Source organism: Podarcis pityusensis (assembly GCF_964106645.2).
Source record: "Podarcis pityusensis genome assembly, chromosome: 12".
NCBI lineage: Eukaryota > Metazoa > Chordata > Lepidosauria > Squamata > Lacertidae > Podarcis > Podarcis pityusensis.
The window spans coordinates 35,330,456-35,348,126 of NC_138037.1; the positions used below are offsets into that span (position 1 = coordinate 35,330,456).

The 17,671-nt window shown below is 42.1% G+C and overlaps 2 protein-coding genes across 4 annotated transcripts in view; one reads left to right on the forward strand and one right to left on the reverse strand.

The window, feature by feature from the left end:
* The first annotated feature begins 1,113 nt into the window (after positions 1-1,113).
* On the forward strand, positions 1,114-7,138 carry MALSU1 (mitochondrial assembly of ribosomal large subunit 1). The gene is made up of 4 exons (XM_080975094.1): positions 1,114-1,441; positions 4,110-4,288; positions 5,491-5,572; positions 6,737-7,138. Exons 1-4 carry the CDS (start codon positions 1,171-1,173, stop codon positions 6,892-6,894), a joined length of 690 nt encoding a protein of 229 aa, XP_080831220.1. The 5' UTR covers positions 1,114-1,170; the 3' UTR covers positions 6,895-7,138.
* Positions 7,139-9,891: 2,753 nt separating this feature from the next.
* Positions 9,892-17,671, reverse strand: part of IGF2BP3 (insulin like growth factor 2 mRNA binding protein 3) — a 67,373-nt gene continuing 59,593 nt past the window's right edge. For all 3 annotated transcript variants that reach the window (XM_080974782.1, XM_080974784.1, XM_080974783.1), the window contains 5 exons: positions 16,109-16,228; positions 14,875-14,949; positions 13,351-13,482; positions 13,112-13,225; positions 9,892-12,537 (listed from right to left, as the gene is read on the reverse strand). In XM_080974782.1, the coding sequence (XP_080830908.1) occupies positions 12,436-12,537; positions 13,112-13,225; positions 13,351-13,482; positions 14,875-14,949; positions 16,109-16,228 (543 nt within the window). In that variant the 3' untranslated portion in view covers positions 9,892-12,435. The remainder of the gene's footprint in view (positions 12,538-13,111; positions 13,226-13,350; positions 13,483-14,874; positions 14,950-16,108; positions 16,229-17,671) is intronic.

Consider the following 17,671-nt stretch of genomic DNA (forward strand, 5'->3'; position numbering starts at 1 on the left):
TATATCCAGTAGGGCTCCTCTCACATTTTAGAGCAAGGTATTGGATGATGACTGGAGATTATCAGAAGGAACGAATGGAAAAAGTTGGTCCTTAGGGTACCTGGCCAGGTAGTGGTTCCAGTACTTAGAATGAAATACCTGCACTCTTTGTGCAGCCTGATTTTATGGCTTTCAAGGAGTCCACTTCCTTCACCTGAAAATCACAGAATTATAGAGTTGGAGCTCTAACCCACGACCCTGAGATTAAGAGCCTTAAGAAACTTTATTTCAGAAATTATTAAAAGAATGGGGATGTGCTAAAGAGTATATGAAAAAACATTGTTCTGGAATAAGCAGATCGGTATGTAATGAATGATGCTTTACAGGGTTAAAGAAAAAGAAAAATGGTGTAAAAAAGTACAAAGATGGAAGTAATTTACATCAGACACAACAATACATTAAGAGTAAAAATTTTGAGGTCTTAGAACAAAGGAAGAAAGTCAATATGTGTATATGTATGTATTGACTAGATTAGAATGATGATATGGTTTTATTTGTAGATGTGTTTTTTTGTCTTGTTTTGCTTTTTTTGTATGCTCTGTTTTCCTGTTTGTATAGTATTATTTTGGATTCAATGTTTGTAATTTTTGTTATGATTTTGCATTGAAAATAAAATAATAATAATAAAAAAGAAACTCGATTTCCAAGGCGAAGCCGAGAGTCTCGTTAAGCCCCATTAAGACCAGCAAGTTGATGATGGCACAAAGTTTTGTGGGCTGGAGTCCATTTCATCAGCTGCATCGTTGGTCTTCAGGGCAGCCACCAAACTTTCTTAGCTGGCTTGTGTTTTCAATCAACTGTTCCACAGTCTCCAAGGCAGGGCGAAAACGGAGCAGGTTCTCGGGAAGGAGCGCGCCGTGCCGTGGCGAAAGAAAGGCGCCCCGAAAGCTCAGTCTCACCCCGGCTACTCCTTGAGCGGCTTCCCGAAAAGCTTGTGCGCCTGCGCTCACCGCCCCCCAGCTTTCACGTGAAAGAAGCGCGCGGCCAATCGGCAGCGGCGTCGGCACTCGCGTCAGCCTGCGCGCCGAGGAGAGGGGGAGTTTCCCGGAGAGATTCCATTTGGAACGTTGAGTGTTCGCAAGTTCCATCCGCGGAACGTCGGGGCTCCTCCTCGGGAACCGACGGCCCGCCATGTGGCGGAGCAGCCGCTGCTTGCGGGCGCTGCTGAGGCTGAGGTCTTGGCAAGCCGCGGGAGGAGGAGGAAGCAGCGGGTTGCGTGAGGCGGCGGCGGCGGCTCCCCGCGTTCCGTCGTGCGCGGGCTCGCTGGGGTTGCGGAGATTCAGCGCGGCGGGCAGCTCGGAGCTGCGGGATGCAGAGGTGGAGCACGGCTTGCAAGAAGACGGGGCAGCCGGGCAAGAGCAGCGCATTGGCTCCGGTGCCGGAGAGGCCGCGGGTGCGTCTGGTAAGTAGCGCCGAAGCCCTGCTCGGGGTCGGGGCAGGCAGGTGGGCCTTGAACAGCTGTAACCTCCTCGCGCGGTGGTGCAGGGTCAGGGAGCGAAAGGTCCCGGGGTTCAGCCCCTGCAATCTCCAGGTAGAGCTCGGGAAGGAAACCTTGAAGCGCCGCTGTCTGTTCGTGGGGGCATCGGTAGCTTGGAAGCACGGGTAGTTTTGGCGGTTCAAGCTGCTCTCCTATGATCAAGGGCCAGAACGACTGGCCGTCTGCAGGGGCAACCCTACTAAGCTTTTACACGTGCGATGCGGACGGGCCCTCCTTTCATAGAGTTGGAAGGGGACCCGAGGGACATCTAGTCCAACCCCCTGCAGTGCAGGAGTTACAGCATGCTGCTATTGCCCTAAGAAGAGTTTGTAGAAACTGCAGTATGGACTTTCTGCTACATCACGGATGGAGAACATGCATGACCCTCCAGATGCTGTTGAGCTCCAACCCCATCAGCCCCAGTCCCAGCCCGTGGTCAGGCCTGATGGGAGTTGTAGTCCGAAAGGATCTGGAGGGACACTGTTCTAAAGCCTTTGGTATCCACCCTGTTCGTGGAAGTGGTGGCTATGTTCCATTAATACCCTTAGAGACTGTGCATATTTAATTTTATTTATAGCAATACACACACACACACACACACACACACCACAAGCTCATTAAAAAAATCAAGATAAATACAGTAAATACATCAAAGCATGTAATATTTTCAAATGTTCTCCCCATAGCTAGTGCTGGAGGAGAGGCAGCTGGCCAACTGCTTCCATACTTGTAGAGGAGCCATTTCCAACCTGGTGCCCTCCAGACGTTGTGGACCAAACCTCCTAAAAGCCCCAGCCAGTAAGGCCAAGGACAAGGGATGAGTTCCTTGGCTGCTTTCCCCTCCCACCAGAGAGCAGATCCAAAAGCATCATAGCTCACCAGACTTCGCTTTCAAAAAGTCCTCCTCTTCAGTGAGCTTTCAGATCCTTGCAAGCTCAGTGCACAGGAGTTTACTGAGTTTTAGCTGACACCCCAAAGGCGATGTACCGTATTTTTCGCCCTATAGGACGCACTTTTTCCCCTCCAAAATTGAAGAGGAAATGTGTGTGCGTCCTATGGGGCGAATGGAGGCTTTCGCTGAAGCCTGGAGAGCGAGAGGGGTCGGTGTGCACGACCCCTCTCGCTCTCCATGCTTCAGGAAGCTCTCCGCAAGCCTTGGGAGCTCCACGGTAGTTCCCGTCGGGCTCCCAAGGCTTGCAGATAGCAGCCTGCATCTCGAAGCCTGGGGCGCGCTGAACAGCATGCCCCGTGATTTGGCTCCCCAACCTGGTTTGGAGGCTGGCGGCCAGGAGAAGCGCGCTTCTCCCCGCCGCCAGCCCCACAAGCTCGGGGGACAGCGGGGAGGCGGAGCGTGCCTTCCCGCTGTCCCCCGACCTGGTTTGGGCTTCAGGCAGATATCCGCAAGCCGTGGGAGCCCGGCGGGAAGTCGCGCCAGTCTCCCAAGGCTTGCGGAGAGCTGCCTGTTCTGGGGGCTGGGGAAGCTCGGGCGAAAAATACGGTATATTACCAGGACCTGTAGCTTGATCCACACTAGGTTTAGCGCCATTTCATGAAAAGCTGCTTTCTGTCTATTAAACCTCTGTTAGAATAGAAGCAAGTCAACCCAGATTTATTTGAAGGAAAGAGGGTATGATGTGTACGTAACCTGGGACATTGGTGTAACAATGGAAGAGAAGGGACTGAGAGCAGGAGTGCAACTTGAGAGGGCAAATTCCATTCCAGAATAAAATTCAAACAATTTGTAATTTAAGCAATCACAAGTTTCAAGGGGTGGCGGGAAAGTTTAAACTGTGAAACAATAGCATGTCTCTTGCTTACAGCCTGGGGTACTTTTGCTTACAGGCAATGAGGAATCTTGATTGCTTAGTTTCAGTAGTGAACCGTCAACTGCTCTTGTTGGTAACACACAACACATTGAGCTAAATTGTAAATAAAATCTTTTGGGGATTATCCATTATTTGGGTCACCTCACTGATTATCTCAATTAGTCCCTTCAGAATATTAAGCAGTTAACTCTTTCCAGAGATTTCTACATTTCCCCCCAGGATTTGTTATGCAGTTTGAAGGGATAAGGCAGATGTGCGTGGCTGCTTTTCTCTTCTTCAAATGTGACTCATTTAAAAGTGATATGCAGTAAGAAAAATTGTATTTATGTGCTGTTCCCATGCAGCATTCCACTGTCATAGCCACTGTGCATGTATTTGTGTGTAGTATGAACTCACCATAATTGCATCCAGGCAGAAAACATGCTGGCATGCTAACAATGTACGTTTAGATGAATTGATCCAGCTTAGAAGCAGCATGTGTGAGATGCCACTTGTGAAAGTTTCTCTTGCACACTGGTGTCAAATTTAAAAATTGCCACAGAATGGAAATGGGTTGGATTATAATTCAGTTTGAGTTTGGCAAACCAAATAGTGGAACAGCATACAGTATTCCAAAATCCTACTCCAGAGTTAACAGAGGCACTCTTTGTAAACCATAATTTGCAAATAAGGAACTAACCCCAGGAATGCATGCACCCCTTTCCTTCCTGCAATCTTTTTTTCTTTTCCACACTGTTTCATTTTTATCATTCTGTTGCCTCTTTCAGATCATGTCTCTTCAGTATTCAGCATTGACTACATGGTATCGCTTCTGAGACAAGAAAATGCCAAGAACATTTGCGTTATTGAGTTGCCTCCAGAACTGAAATACAGCCATTATTTTATAATTGTCAGCGGGACATCTCCCAGGCACCTCCATGCCATGGCTCAGTACCTGGTCAAAATGGTAAGTTAACTGCTCTGCACTCTTCTTAGCTTGGAGAAGCTTATTAACAGGGATGGCTGGGTGTATACTTGCAAATTTGCCCATTAGGGCAAAAATAGTAGATAATAAAATATAAGGCTCTGAGTATACCAAAGATTTCTGAATTACAACGGAGATAAATTGGCTTCAACTAAGAGTGGGATTCCAGGAAAAAAGGTGCCCCAACAGGAAATTGGAGGAATATGGGAAAGGCTGGAGGAAAAGGCACGATTTATCCCATAGATGGGGGACCTCTGGCTCACCATGTTGCTGGGCTGCAACTCCTTGCCATTAGTGGCACTATGCTGCTCTCAAATAATTACTTTTCAGGGCTAGCAGGGGAATGGGACTCCGCTGACCAGGCAAGAGCTTTTTCCGCCTGCCTTTCCCCACCCTCCAGCCTTCATAAGGGAGCAGTTTCCAGAGGAGCTGGGAGAGGAATGGGCCTCTATGGTGGCCACCAGTGAAGAGCTTGTTCCACCTGTCTTTACCTATCCTCCAGCGCTCGGAGCTTTCAGAAGGAAGTTGCTACCATGGCCATTCTGTGAATGTGTTTTGATGTAGTCTTCTGCTCAGTTCAGGTCATGGGGGCGGCGAGCGTGTGTGTGAATTCAGCAGTGCTTGTTTTGTTTTTGCTTGTTAACGTTGTTAATATTTTGTGGATTATGAGTGTTGTGTAATGCTTTGCAAATTTTACAACGTGACTTTTTGTGTGGTTGTGCTGTTTAATCTATTTTTTATGTTTTGTTAATAGTGTTTTGTAGAAGGTAGTTGTTTTATTGATTATTTAATGTAATTTATGTTGCAGCTGTGATGTTCTACTATGTTATTATTTATTGTATGTATGCCACTTTGTGACTTGTAAGAGTGAAATATAATATATGAAATGAAATGGCAGAAACCTAATAACCTAATAAAATAAAATAAATGATACTTTTTATTATTGTTACCCCAGCCACTCTAGGTGGCTTACAGCATATATAAAAACATAGTAAAACATCAAACATTAAAACAATTATTAAAACATTAATTGTGACATAAGTTTCATTTACTGCCAATGTTGTATGAGGGCGATGTATAGCATAACACACTTGTGAGTGGCAGCAACCATTTAATGGGTTTAATAACTACTGATCTCTTGCCCATGAATGTGACTTTTTACACTGACTTGTTTTCTGTTTCAGCACAAGCATTTGAGGACAGACTGGGACCCCCATGTTGTAATTGAAGGGAAAGATAGCGAAGACTGGATTTGCATAGATTTTGGTAAATCATTTTGTTTCTAGTAATGAAGAGTCAGTCTGGAGCTTGAGAACGTCCTGGGTATAACTACAAACTATCAAAACACATTTGGATAGAAGTGGCATCTTGCACCCAAACATACAGTGGTGCATGTTCTTGCATAATTGTGCAGTGGTGCACAATTTGTTAACACAGGTATTCATATCCTGCTTTCTAGCCCTAAAGAAGGCATGTGCCAGTTTGGCAAGTTGTTCTGGCTTGGATTCCAAGAACTTAAATTCTGGTGCTGTAGCAGTGAACTACATTGCAGGATTGTTGTATACTACGCTCTCAACCCAGCTGCCAATGTGGGGCTGAAAACGTTGTTTCAGCTCAGTGCCCAGTAGCATTCACTTTTCTTCTACATTTCCTTCCAAGCTGCATTGCTACAGACATGCTACGTAAGCATGATAACTTCCCCTGAAGATCAGAAATAAATTGGTTTACTTTAATGAGAATTAAAGCATTTAAATGCCTTTTCAGTAGGAGGGAAAAGTCTGTTTCCTGCCCTTATTTAAGGGGAAATGAAAGTGGGTGGCTTGATTCAATTTTAAACTATAGTTTGGAACTGTAGAAGAAGCTGTGGCAGGCTTCAGGTTCTTACACTCCCCTCTTCCCATTCCACCAGTCCTTGTGTGTTCATAGACTGGAAGCAGGCCAGTGTTGAGAGCTGGCATGGTCAGGCACCTGCCAAGGGCTCACATGCTTGCAGAGGGGCCGTTGACAATAACCTGCTGGATTTGTTCATTACAACCACCAACCAGGTCCATGGGGAGCAGGGATGAGCAAGCAAGTAACTGGGGGAGGAATACCAATAGTTGCCACTTTTGACAATAAGTTTCCTCTTAGCTTATGGACTAAACTGCTTTAAATTAAGTAAAATGGTTCTCGACTTTACATGTAACAGGAAATTGTGATTTGGTTAAGTGGAAGCTTTTACATTGCTCTTCTCGTGTGCAAAAGAGGGCAGGGAAAAGGGAGTGCTAACATCAGTTCACCCCCAATTACAGCGAGCCTGTGAGATGCTTAGCTGGTGGGTTGATTAGAAGTTTTAGTGGGGGTATGTCCAACTCAAAACACACTTATCTGTAGGAGAACCGTATAGACCAAATTCACTGTTGCTTACTGTGACTCTTCTCATTCTCACAGGTAATATTGTGATCCATTTCATGTTGCCAGAGACACGCGAAATCTATGAACTGGAAAAGCTGTGGACGCTCCGATCTTACGATGATCAGTTGGCACAGATACTGCCAGAATCCTTGCCTGACGATTTCATAATTGGGTTAACTCCTGAACAGCAGTGACTGGCCTCCCAAGTAGGGGAAAGAACAGGTCTGCATGAAATACACCGCACAGCTGAGACTTGGGTGTCAGTTCTTGGGAAATGCAGCAGGAAGAGAGGACAGAAGCCTCAATCGGAGACCTTGGTGGCAAACAGAATCATACAGAATACTCCTCAAGTGAATTCGTGGCATATAAAAAGGGAAACTTGGTTTATGTATTGCAAAAAGCATATGTTGTGGGTATAAAGCAGAGATTGACTTCTGAGAGCCTAGTCATAATTCCCCACCCCACCCCCGAATCTGGGTGGGTCTTACCAGTAGCTGCTGGTGGAACAAAAGTTGGTTGCAGTACTACATTATTGGCAACAGGTGAAAGTCTGTCTGAAAGGTATTTTGGTTAGTAATTTAGCCCAAAGTGGAAGGAATACATTCATTCTAAAATGGTTTCTGAGTTTTATTCATTAACCTGGGCACATGTTGCCTATTGCTATAGGTCAGGCATCGGCAAACTTGGCCCTCCAGATGTTTTGAGACGGCAATTCCCATCATCCCTGACTACTGGTCCTGTTAGATAGGGGTGATGGGAGTTGTAGTCCCAAAACATATGGAGGGCTGAGTTTGCCTATGCCTGCTATAGGTGCGCCTATAACATCAGCTTGGGGGTAATGGTTGGCTGATCCATTTTCCTTTTCCAGAGGTTTATAAGAGCAAACGGGAGCAGCCACAAGGGCCATTTGGATTTTGGTGCAGACCATTCTAATAGGCCCAGCAGAGTTTAGAAAGCTCAGTAGGCCTACTACCACGTAGCCATCTGTCCGCAACAACAGAACTGCTTTGAGTTGTCCTACTCACCAACCGCCGCCATCCCATTCAACAGCCACCCAGAGCTGTACGAGTGTCCCCTTGTTGTTACACAAACCACAAAAGTGAGCCACGTCTAACGGAACTGTCTCAACATGAATGTTGGAAGTTCTACGACATACCCAAGTTTAGGGAACTCAAAGGTCAAGCCAGCTAATTTAGGCAGAAAGGTTGTTGTGTGCTAGATGGCTAGTGGCCCAAGTGTGATTATCCTAGCCCAGGCATCCCCAACCTTTGGCCCTCCAGATGTTTTCGACTACAATTCCCAACATCCCTGACCACTGGTCCTGTTAGCTAGGGATCATGGGAGTTGTATGCCAAAACATATGGAGGGCCGCAGGTTGGGGATGCCTGCCGTAGCCAGTATGAGTACAGGCTTTCAGACTAACATAAGGGCTAGTTTCCTCCTCTGCCATCACTTTAAATGGAAATGTGGGAAATTCAAGAAAGCATAAATGCTTCTATATTTTGAATATAAGCAGTATATACAATAGATGAAACAAATTAAAGGTAACTTGGAAGAAAACATTCTAGGATAGTGAATTTAAATTCATGATGAATAAAGGCTTGTTTGAAAGAGCAGACAACCGGTTTTGAGCAATAAAACCTTCCTTCATTTCATCTATGGCAGGAAGGAAGAATGAACTGATCTAATGTCACAAAGTTGCTACAAATACAACTTAGATTTATTGCTTTCTCTGCACAGAAGAACTAACTTCCAGGCACATTGGTGAAGTCCTCCATTCTGTTCTAGAAAAATGTGGCAAACATTAATTTCATTAAAACAGTCAAAAGAAATGGTTTTTGAACACCACTATTATTGCATGCAAGTGAAATAACTGTCACAAGAAAAAGCGCTCATAAAGCAATTGGAACTTTAAAATGGAAGTTGAGTTCTTGACAACTAAAGCTTGCACCCAATGTAACCTCTCCTTCCATCTCAGCACTATGATGGCTAGGACTCCCCCACCCCACCCCAACACCTGCATTTGCATGCGTAAATGTATATTTGGCAATGTGTACCACTGGCATGTAACCCATGGAGGGTTAAGGCAACACTTGGAAGTGGTCCTTAGGTAGCCACCACTACCCCAGAGTGTGGACCCTTAGACTATAGAGTGCGGACCCTAAAGTGGCTTTTGGGTGGGTGGGTGTCATTCTCCATTCTAGCTTTTTAAAGGATCACTAACTCAAAAACCAGTATGCAGCAACATGCAGCCATATTGCAATAGTTCTGTCCTCTCATTACTGGTTTGCATGTTTCTGTTCATTAAACATTTGAAATACATCAATTTAATGCTTTGAAATATTTTACTTTGTCATGAGAGAATGGGTCCTGTTCTCTCCCCCCTCTGATTTCTACCATTGGACTGGGGATTTTGTTTTTCATTTCTACACCATTGCTGCTGTCGGCTAAGTGCAAGTTGTCCCTGCATGGGATACTTTACACACTACTTTCAAGGAAGTGCAAGGTGTGCTGTAAATTATCTTTCAGAGAAATGTAACATTAGGAGAGAGTTAAAAGCAAGCAAGCATTTGACAGCCTTACTTTATATCTTGTTAATGAGGTGGCACATGGTATGAAACAAGTTTACATTGGGATAGAACTACCATTGTCTTCTAGATGTTGACATGCTATTGGTCTATATAATTGCATTCTGATGCTTGACACTTATAACAGTGGCACTTAGCATATAAATTTGGCGTTTGTTGTTTTTACTGCCCCACAGCACACTGATGACTGCAGAAACCCTGTGCATGCAAGTAAATTGCAGCTGTCTCCATGTGCACCATTATACTGCATCTCATTGGCCATTAAAAATCAGTTCCTTCTTGTCATAGGCCACTGGAAGAGGACTCATCCCCATTATCTTACGACTGCTAAGTTTTAAGCTTATATTGAAGGTCTTGTACATGGAGAGTATTGGGTTGATGGGCAGTTTAAGCTGCTTTCTTCAAGTCCAAATCCCCTAAGCAAATTTCAGAAGCTTGCAGTTATTCAGTGTTAACCAAGGTAGGCAAGGATGCCATAACACAGAACAACCAGTGCCTTCTCTGTAAGGTTGCAAAATAAGGCTAAGATCTCATTTCAACAACAAATCATTTAACTGCCATGTTGTAGAAGAAGGGAACACAAAAGCAGTCACATATGTCTGATAATAGGAGTTAAACTCTTTATTCCATTCAGAGGCATCTGGCAAGTGAAGCTGCATTGGGGGCACATTACAGAGGAGAAATGATCAATACTTTTGTGAATACTGAAGTCATTTACAGAATCACTTCCTACCTATCTCCAAGTACTCCAAATTACCAAGTCTCAATTGAAAGTAAAAGACATGATTTTACCATTCTAAAGCCTAGAAGTTTAAGAAAAATTACAATATTTAAACCAGCAGATGTAAATGCAGCACTTATTTTGCAAAATAAAACTGTTATGGAAAACAAGTAAATCTTTCCCCAATATTAAGAAAAGGATATTGAATTCAGACAACAAACATTCACACTGTGACCTTCTCTCAATTCTTCAGTAATTGTAAATTCATTGTAAGAAAAGTCTCCTAAAGATTAGGTTAAGTACTGTCCAAAATAGAAAAGAAACTTTCATTTTTCCCTTCTGCTAAACTACAACAAAGATTTGTGGTTTTTAAACCAATTAGTAAAGAAAAGATCCAGTAAAAAAAAAAAAGAGAGAGAGAGATCATTTTTCAAAAGTTATCTAACCTGCACAACAACGATCTTTGGGAAAATGATCTATTCTATGAAGAAATGCCTCTATTTTAATATCAATCTAAGAGGTAGATCAACAAAATGGTGAAACAAACTTTTTTTTTGTTTTTGCTAATTGTGCCCCTCAAATCAGTGCAGCGTAGCAGTTCCAATCCTCTCATGCACAGAAACATCACAAACAAAAGGGTCCGAGGTAATAGCAAGGCTCGTGTACACGGGCAGGCGCGTACGCACACAGCAGTCTTTATGCACCATGTGTTGCCACATTGTTAAAACTGAGGTAGACTGAAGTTTATTGTAGAAACTCGAATGCATATTACCACAATCATGATTCAAATTACATTCTGAAATTAAAAATAAAAATAAATTTGGTAAATTTCCTCCGATCCCTGCCTTTTGATAAGTTTTCTTCCTCCTTTTTTGTGGTCAGTTGCAGAATGTGCATAAATCTTGCTGTTATCTTATTTCATTAGCCAAGCCTGAGGTTGTATTCTTTTTTTTATTAATTTTATTTTAAAAAAACCTTCGAAGTGGCTTAGTGTGGCCCTTAGTAGCGGCTGGATATGTAAACTTAGCCTTTCAATACCTTTAAATGAGATCGAACAGCGTTCGATTCCTCCTCCTCCCCCCACCCAATATTATGGTAACTGAAAATGGTATGGAGCTATCTGCTGGAAGTGCAGAGAATCCACACCTCTAAACTGCTCCAGCAGATGAAGAATCCTACCAAACTGAAGATGAAGCTTGCTCTCTGAAACAGAACTGGCAAAGTACAAATGGGCTGCAAATGTTCAGGTGTAGCGTTAGTAGGTAGGTTGTGATGGTCAAAGGCACAAAGGGTTCATGCATTCAATCAAGTACAAAAAGAAAAAAAAGTCCAGTCTCCAAAAGACCTTCTAAAATTTACCCCCAAGCCCCAGCCTCTTGCCATCACTTCCTTGTTCTGTTCCCAACAAAAGTACCATCAAAAACTTTTTCATCCCATCGTAAAAGAAAAAATAATGGCATTGCTGCTATCAGAATGTTGGCATTTGTTTAAGTATCGTTTGAACATTCACTGATTCCCTACCCACCCCCACCCCAAATGATTGTGTTGACACCCTCAGATATAATCAAAGACTCTATTTTTCCATCTCACTCCTGTCAGCCAGCAGTTAGAAGCAATCTACTATATTTCTTTCCCTTCCCCCGCTCAATAAACTCTGTAGTGCTCCTGACTATTGGCTGATCAAATTTTTCTTTTTTTAAAAAAATAAAATGCTTAAGAACTATTAGCTTTATAAAGTATACAAAATACCAAAAAGAAAAAAAAAGGAAAAAAGAAGAAGCAAAAAAGGAAGAATTTCTTATTTGAGGTATTAAATGCCTGAGGTAGTTTAGTAAAATGCATATTTATCTTTTCATGCCCTGGCCAACACCAATGAACACTTCCCTTAGTTTATACATGGCAGTGTTATGTAAAAATGCAACCAAATGTTTAAAAGAAATGCCACTTGGTTAACATTGGGAGTAACACGTAACCTCGTTGTCAATGCCCTTGTTCCAAACCCCGCCCTCCCTCCCCAAACCCCACCCTCCAATTGTCTTTTCTTCTTTTACAAATGGACCTAGAAGAGCAATGCCTTTTCTTGTTAAATCAGTGAACTCAAAAGAGAAAGCTTCATTAAACCAAGTTCTAAAATTGCTGGGAAATAGCAAGAACAATAAAAGAAGACTAACAAGTTTATGTTAAACTGTGAGGAATAGAACAAAAGGGAAGTGAAGGGGTCCTTAAGTTTAAAGCTGGGTTTCAAAAGTAAGAGAGCCTAAAGAATACATTCTCAGAGACAGCATGCCAACTGTGGCCTGGTCCTCAAACAAGTGACTGGCTTTGTGAAACATCTGCATATCATTCCAACAGGTGCCCAGAACCTGTCCGTTACAGTCTCTCTCTTTGGTCTGGCATCTGTCTCCGAAGGGTCTTTTCCTAAACCTTTATTTCCGTCTCTGCTGTGGCTGTCCACTTTGCGCTGTCTTTTGTTGCTGCTGCTGCCTTCTTACCTGAGCCAGAATTTCCTGAATTTTTCGCTGGGCAAGCTGCAGAGAGTTAACAAAATTCCAACCATCACCTGTCATGTTAGGTTGACTTTCGTACTGCTTGCTTTCTCATCTCTTTCTCTCTCCCTGCCCCCCCATTATGTTATTCAAATGCATTTGCAACTGTAAATACCTTCAAAATAAAGACGACTGCAATTATAAATGTGCACAGCAGATAGCACATTTGGTCCCTGAAAAATGCTGCTACAATGATTAAACCATTAAAATGTTCTCTCTCAACAGCAAATTAAATATACCAGTACATATATAAAACCAGCCACATAAAAATCATTAACTTACACAGAACCAAATGTGTAAAAATGAGTTTTTGCTGCTCACCAAAAGGCAGGAAGCAAGGGGAGAGAATCCCACAATTTAAAATAATCCATTATTTACTGATAGTTGAACTAGTAACAATATTTCCCCCTTGTTTTCTTGTCAGGACTACAAAGATAACAGTGACATTTCAATGGGTTCAAGGGGAAATTTCATGCCAGCTCATTTATAACTACATTTCTATTCTTGTCTTTGGGGTACATCACTGAAAAAATTGAAGGCCTCTGTTTACACGTACCTGGCATGCATAGAAATGGCCAGTAATTTTCACAACCACCTGATCATTTTCATCTGGCGTCTGGTCACGAGGAACTACAACTTCGGCACTTGTCAAATTCTGAAGCTCGTTTACCTGTGTAAAACAAATTGTACAATCACTGCACTGCTGTACCATGTTTTATAATATAAATTGGGGTTGTTGGGTTGTTGTTTTTTAAAATAATTGGTTTATTAGTCAACTTTTCGTCAGCTACTTGCCGTTTTGCCTCCTTTACCAATAACTCTACCAGCAGCATAGGACGGCACTTTTATATGAGCTTCAAGTTTCACTTCTTCCTTAGGTCCAAAGAAATTTTCTTCCTTAAGTTTCCCATAGATTCTTCCTTGGGCCTTTAAAATAAAATATATGCCAATCAAATCAGTCTGGCACTAATTCAGCCCTACATACCAACCCCATGAAGCTGCAGAAAAGATTATGCTTCCTTTCTAATTCCATGTTATCAGCAATAGGCATAATGGTAGAAACAAATCTGAAGATTATGTTCAAAATAATTAAATTACAGTTTTGATAAATTCATACAATCATTTTACATTTTGGCACCTGACACAAATGACATCAGGATGAGAATGTACAAGCTTCTGGTGGTGACTAGAAGAGGGTGGAACTAACTATTAGGAGAAAGAAAAAGAAAACCCCTAAACCACACCAGGAGCATTGAATTTGCAGTTATGGAAGCACAGTGCAGAGAGACATGGAAGTACTGTTTCTGCGAAGGAGCAAATTGAACTGAGGACTGCAAATAACACTACCATGATTTTGCTGATTGGCTGCATTTAAAACAGTCGCCACATAGTTTCTTCTACCTACATTTAAAAATGTTAACAGGTATACGCTTTTATGCTTAACATGATGGCAGAAAGTGAGGAGGAATTCAAGAACCTTTTAATGAGGGTGAAAGAGGAGAGCGCAAAATATGGTCTGAAGCTCAACATCAAAAAAACTAAGATCATGGCCACTGGTCCCATCACCTCCTGGCAAATAGAAGGGGAAGAAATGGAGGCAGTGAGATATTTTACTTTCTTGGGCTCCATGATCACTGCAGATGGTGACAGCAGTCACGAAATTAAAAGACGCCTGCTCCTTGGGAGAAAGGCGATGGCAAACCTAGACAACATCTTAAAAAGCAGAGACATCACCTTGCCAACAAAGGTCCGTATAGTAAAAACCATGGTTTTCCCAGTAGTGATGTATGGAAGTGAGAGCTGGACCATAAAGAAGGCTGATCGCCGAAGAATTGATGCTTTTGAATTATGGTGCTGGAGGAGACTCTTGAGAGTCCCATGAACTGCAAAAAGATCAAACCTATAAATTCTTATGGAAATCAGCCCTGAGTGCTCACTGGAAGGACAGATCCTGAAGCTGAGGCTCCAATACTTTGGCCACCTCATGAGAAGAGTAGACTCCCTGATGTTGGGAAAGATTGAGGGCACAAGGAGAAGGGGACAACAGGACAAGACGGTTGGACAGTGTTCTTGAAGCTATGAACATGAATTTGACCAAGCTGCAGGCGGCAGCGGAAGACAGGAGTGCTTGGCATGCTCTGCTCCATGGGGTCATGAAGAGTTGGACACGACTAAACAACAAATGGAACATCACACATAAGCAACTTACTCAACAAGGCAGAAGGATTTTCACCTTCTCTTGACTATGCATGTTTTGTCTTAAAACTATTAATGAAAGTCAAGATAGCACAAGAGCCAGATAGTTGCTGAACACTATACCTTGAACTGTGCCTCTGGTGGTCCAGTGATTATCACCATTCTCAGCTTTGCATCTGGTCCTTCGGCAGGTGCAATCTAGAAAAGAAGTGACAGATTAGGAACTTCTTGGATGCCCTCTCCTCACTATTCAATGAGATGAATAATAGGGTGGTGTTTTTAAATGAAAACCACCACCATCCTGCTGTTCCAGTACAAATGCACTAGCAACATTAAGCATGGATATTAGTGTTAATGTTTTCCTACAAATTGTGAACCCATATATGAAGGTACAAATCCACTGGTGATTGCTTTTAAAAAGGGAAATAATGTGTTCCTGATGTCAGTCAATCTTACTACTCCATCCATGTATTTGTGATTATAGGCTAAGCCTATATTTCCTAGAAAATGGAGCTGGAGAAAGCTGAGAGGTGAGATCATGGAAAATTTCAGTAGCGCCAGCAGAACTGGGGGGTGGAGCAGGAAGAGAGAGACAGGGAGAATGATGTATGAAGAGGTAAGATCACTAGTCAGATACACTGTATGACACAATCACTGAAAAAATCCTTTGAACATTAACAGAGAAAAATTCTAACCAATAACCTCTTATCCCTACTTCAAAACAAGAAAGGTGAATGCAAGTCCTACCCACATACCCTCTGCTATGTTGGCTCAACCATCAAGGCAGACTCAGAATTGTTGATAATGAACTGTATTTATAGCACAATCCTATACTTGCCCATGCAAAAGGAAACTCCACTGATTTCAACAAGGCTTACACCCAGGTAATAAGGGTTGCAGCCTTAATTCTAGAGAGTGGATTTTCCAAACTGTAATCACCTCATAGGCGAACTATACGCTCGTCTTATTTTGAACTAAAAACATTTGAAGCAACATGAAAACCCCAACAGTTAAATTGCTTTCATGTTTGTTAACTAAAATCTCATTTTCAGCTCTGTACATTATGGCAAAATAAGCTTCAATTAAAAAACATGGCCCAAAGGTCTAAACCATCTTAAAGAACAAAAAGTCAAGCCCACCAAGGTGGCAGGTTTGTTTAACAGCTTATATTTCACCCCTCAAAGAACTTCTAGAAACATGTTTGCAATTATCTTGTCTCTGAAGCAGAAAGTACCATTTACTGCTTTACAGTCAAAGCAGGGTGTCTAAGGTAGACGCAGGAACAGAGAAAACTTGCAGAAACTTGCTGACAGTTATAAAGATTGGGGATATTCGAAGTTGATCAGTTTAATATTACCTTAATAGATGCACCTGCAAAACGAGAAAGTTGTTTGATGTGTTGCCCCTGCTTGCCAATAATGGCACCCACTGCCAAGGCTGGGATGAACAGATGAACAGTCTCAGACTCTGGCTGTTGCTGGAATAGGTAAGTGGGGGGAAAGGTCAGGCAATGAACCATCTGAACGGTAGCAATCAAGCTGTAGTTGCCAACTGAAAGCAAACAGATACACCTTATTTCCAACCACCATGTGTGGCTGAGTAGCTGTTTTCAAACAACGAAGAAATTCATTCTACTTGAAAGATTAAATGCACCAGATTTCTAAATATGCAACTCTAGATTTTTGTGTTTTAAGAACTACTCACAAGAGTAATGTAGCAAAAAAATTTGCATTACATGATCAGCGGCAAACTTTAAGGTTACAACCAGATGTCAAGGAAATAAACTACTATCTGACTTTTAGAAGACTTCTGAAAGCAGCCCTATATAGGAAAGTTTTTAATGTCTGATATTTTACTCTGTTTGATGTTTAAATTTATTGGAAGCTGCCCAGAGTAGCTGGGGCAACCCTGTCAGTAGGGTGGCGTATAAATAAAAATGTTTTATTATTACTAATGAAGTCTCTTGCGCACAGCACCTGCGTTCTCTTGGCAGCAACCCCATAACATTAAAAAAGGACTTTAACTTCATTGTTATATATCTGTCTATCTTTTGCTTTGTTTAGTCGTTTAGTCGTGTCCGACTCTTCATGACCCCATGGACTGATTTATAAAGAATAACTGGTTGATTAAGGTGTTCTACTATTTAATACACAATGATTTACAATGTCTGACATATTGGGTTGACATCTTTCTGTTAATACACAATTCCATTATTACCTCTATTGAAAAGCCATATGTAGCACAAAACAAATTGTTTTTTCAGTCATTTATTGTAAGAGATATATATCCCTCTGGACTCAGTTACTATGTCCAATACATCCTGAAGTAATCTTATAAAATGAGTTCATTATCTTTACTGAAGTCAGATTACGCAGACCTATTATGCTTCAGCTATATTTAAAAACAGAAAACCAAAGCACACAAAGAAAATCCAGAGAACAAAACCAAACACAAACTTCTTGGTGGTGACAGAACTTAGAGCACTAGTGTAGGCTCTGATTCACATATTGAAAGAAGCACAAACAATATTGCAAGTAAACACATATAAAATAATCAGTTATGTTAAGCATAGCTAAAACAATTTCACAATTTGTTAGCTCCAAAGGTTCCTGTGGAGGAATAAAAGCTTTGGATGAAACACCACGTTTCCCTGTCATATGTCGCCATATGCATACTTATGCACTAGTAGAAACTCTTTGGTCTAAGCTCCTCCAATAGCCAATTCTGATGGTGAGTGCCAATAGGACTGGAGCAAAAATGAGACAACTGCTGGGGGCGGGGGAGAAGAACTATCACAATAGGCCCAGACCACCCATTAATAGCTCAGCTTGTTTGATATTATGTGATGTTGACTGTCATTGTAAAAGAAAAGCTTCCGAAGAGATTACAGTGTGGACTAAGATGCCTTCCAGGACATGCA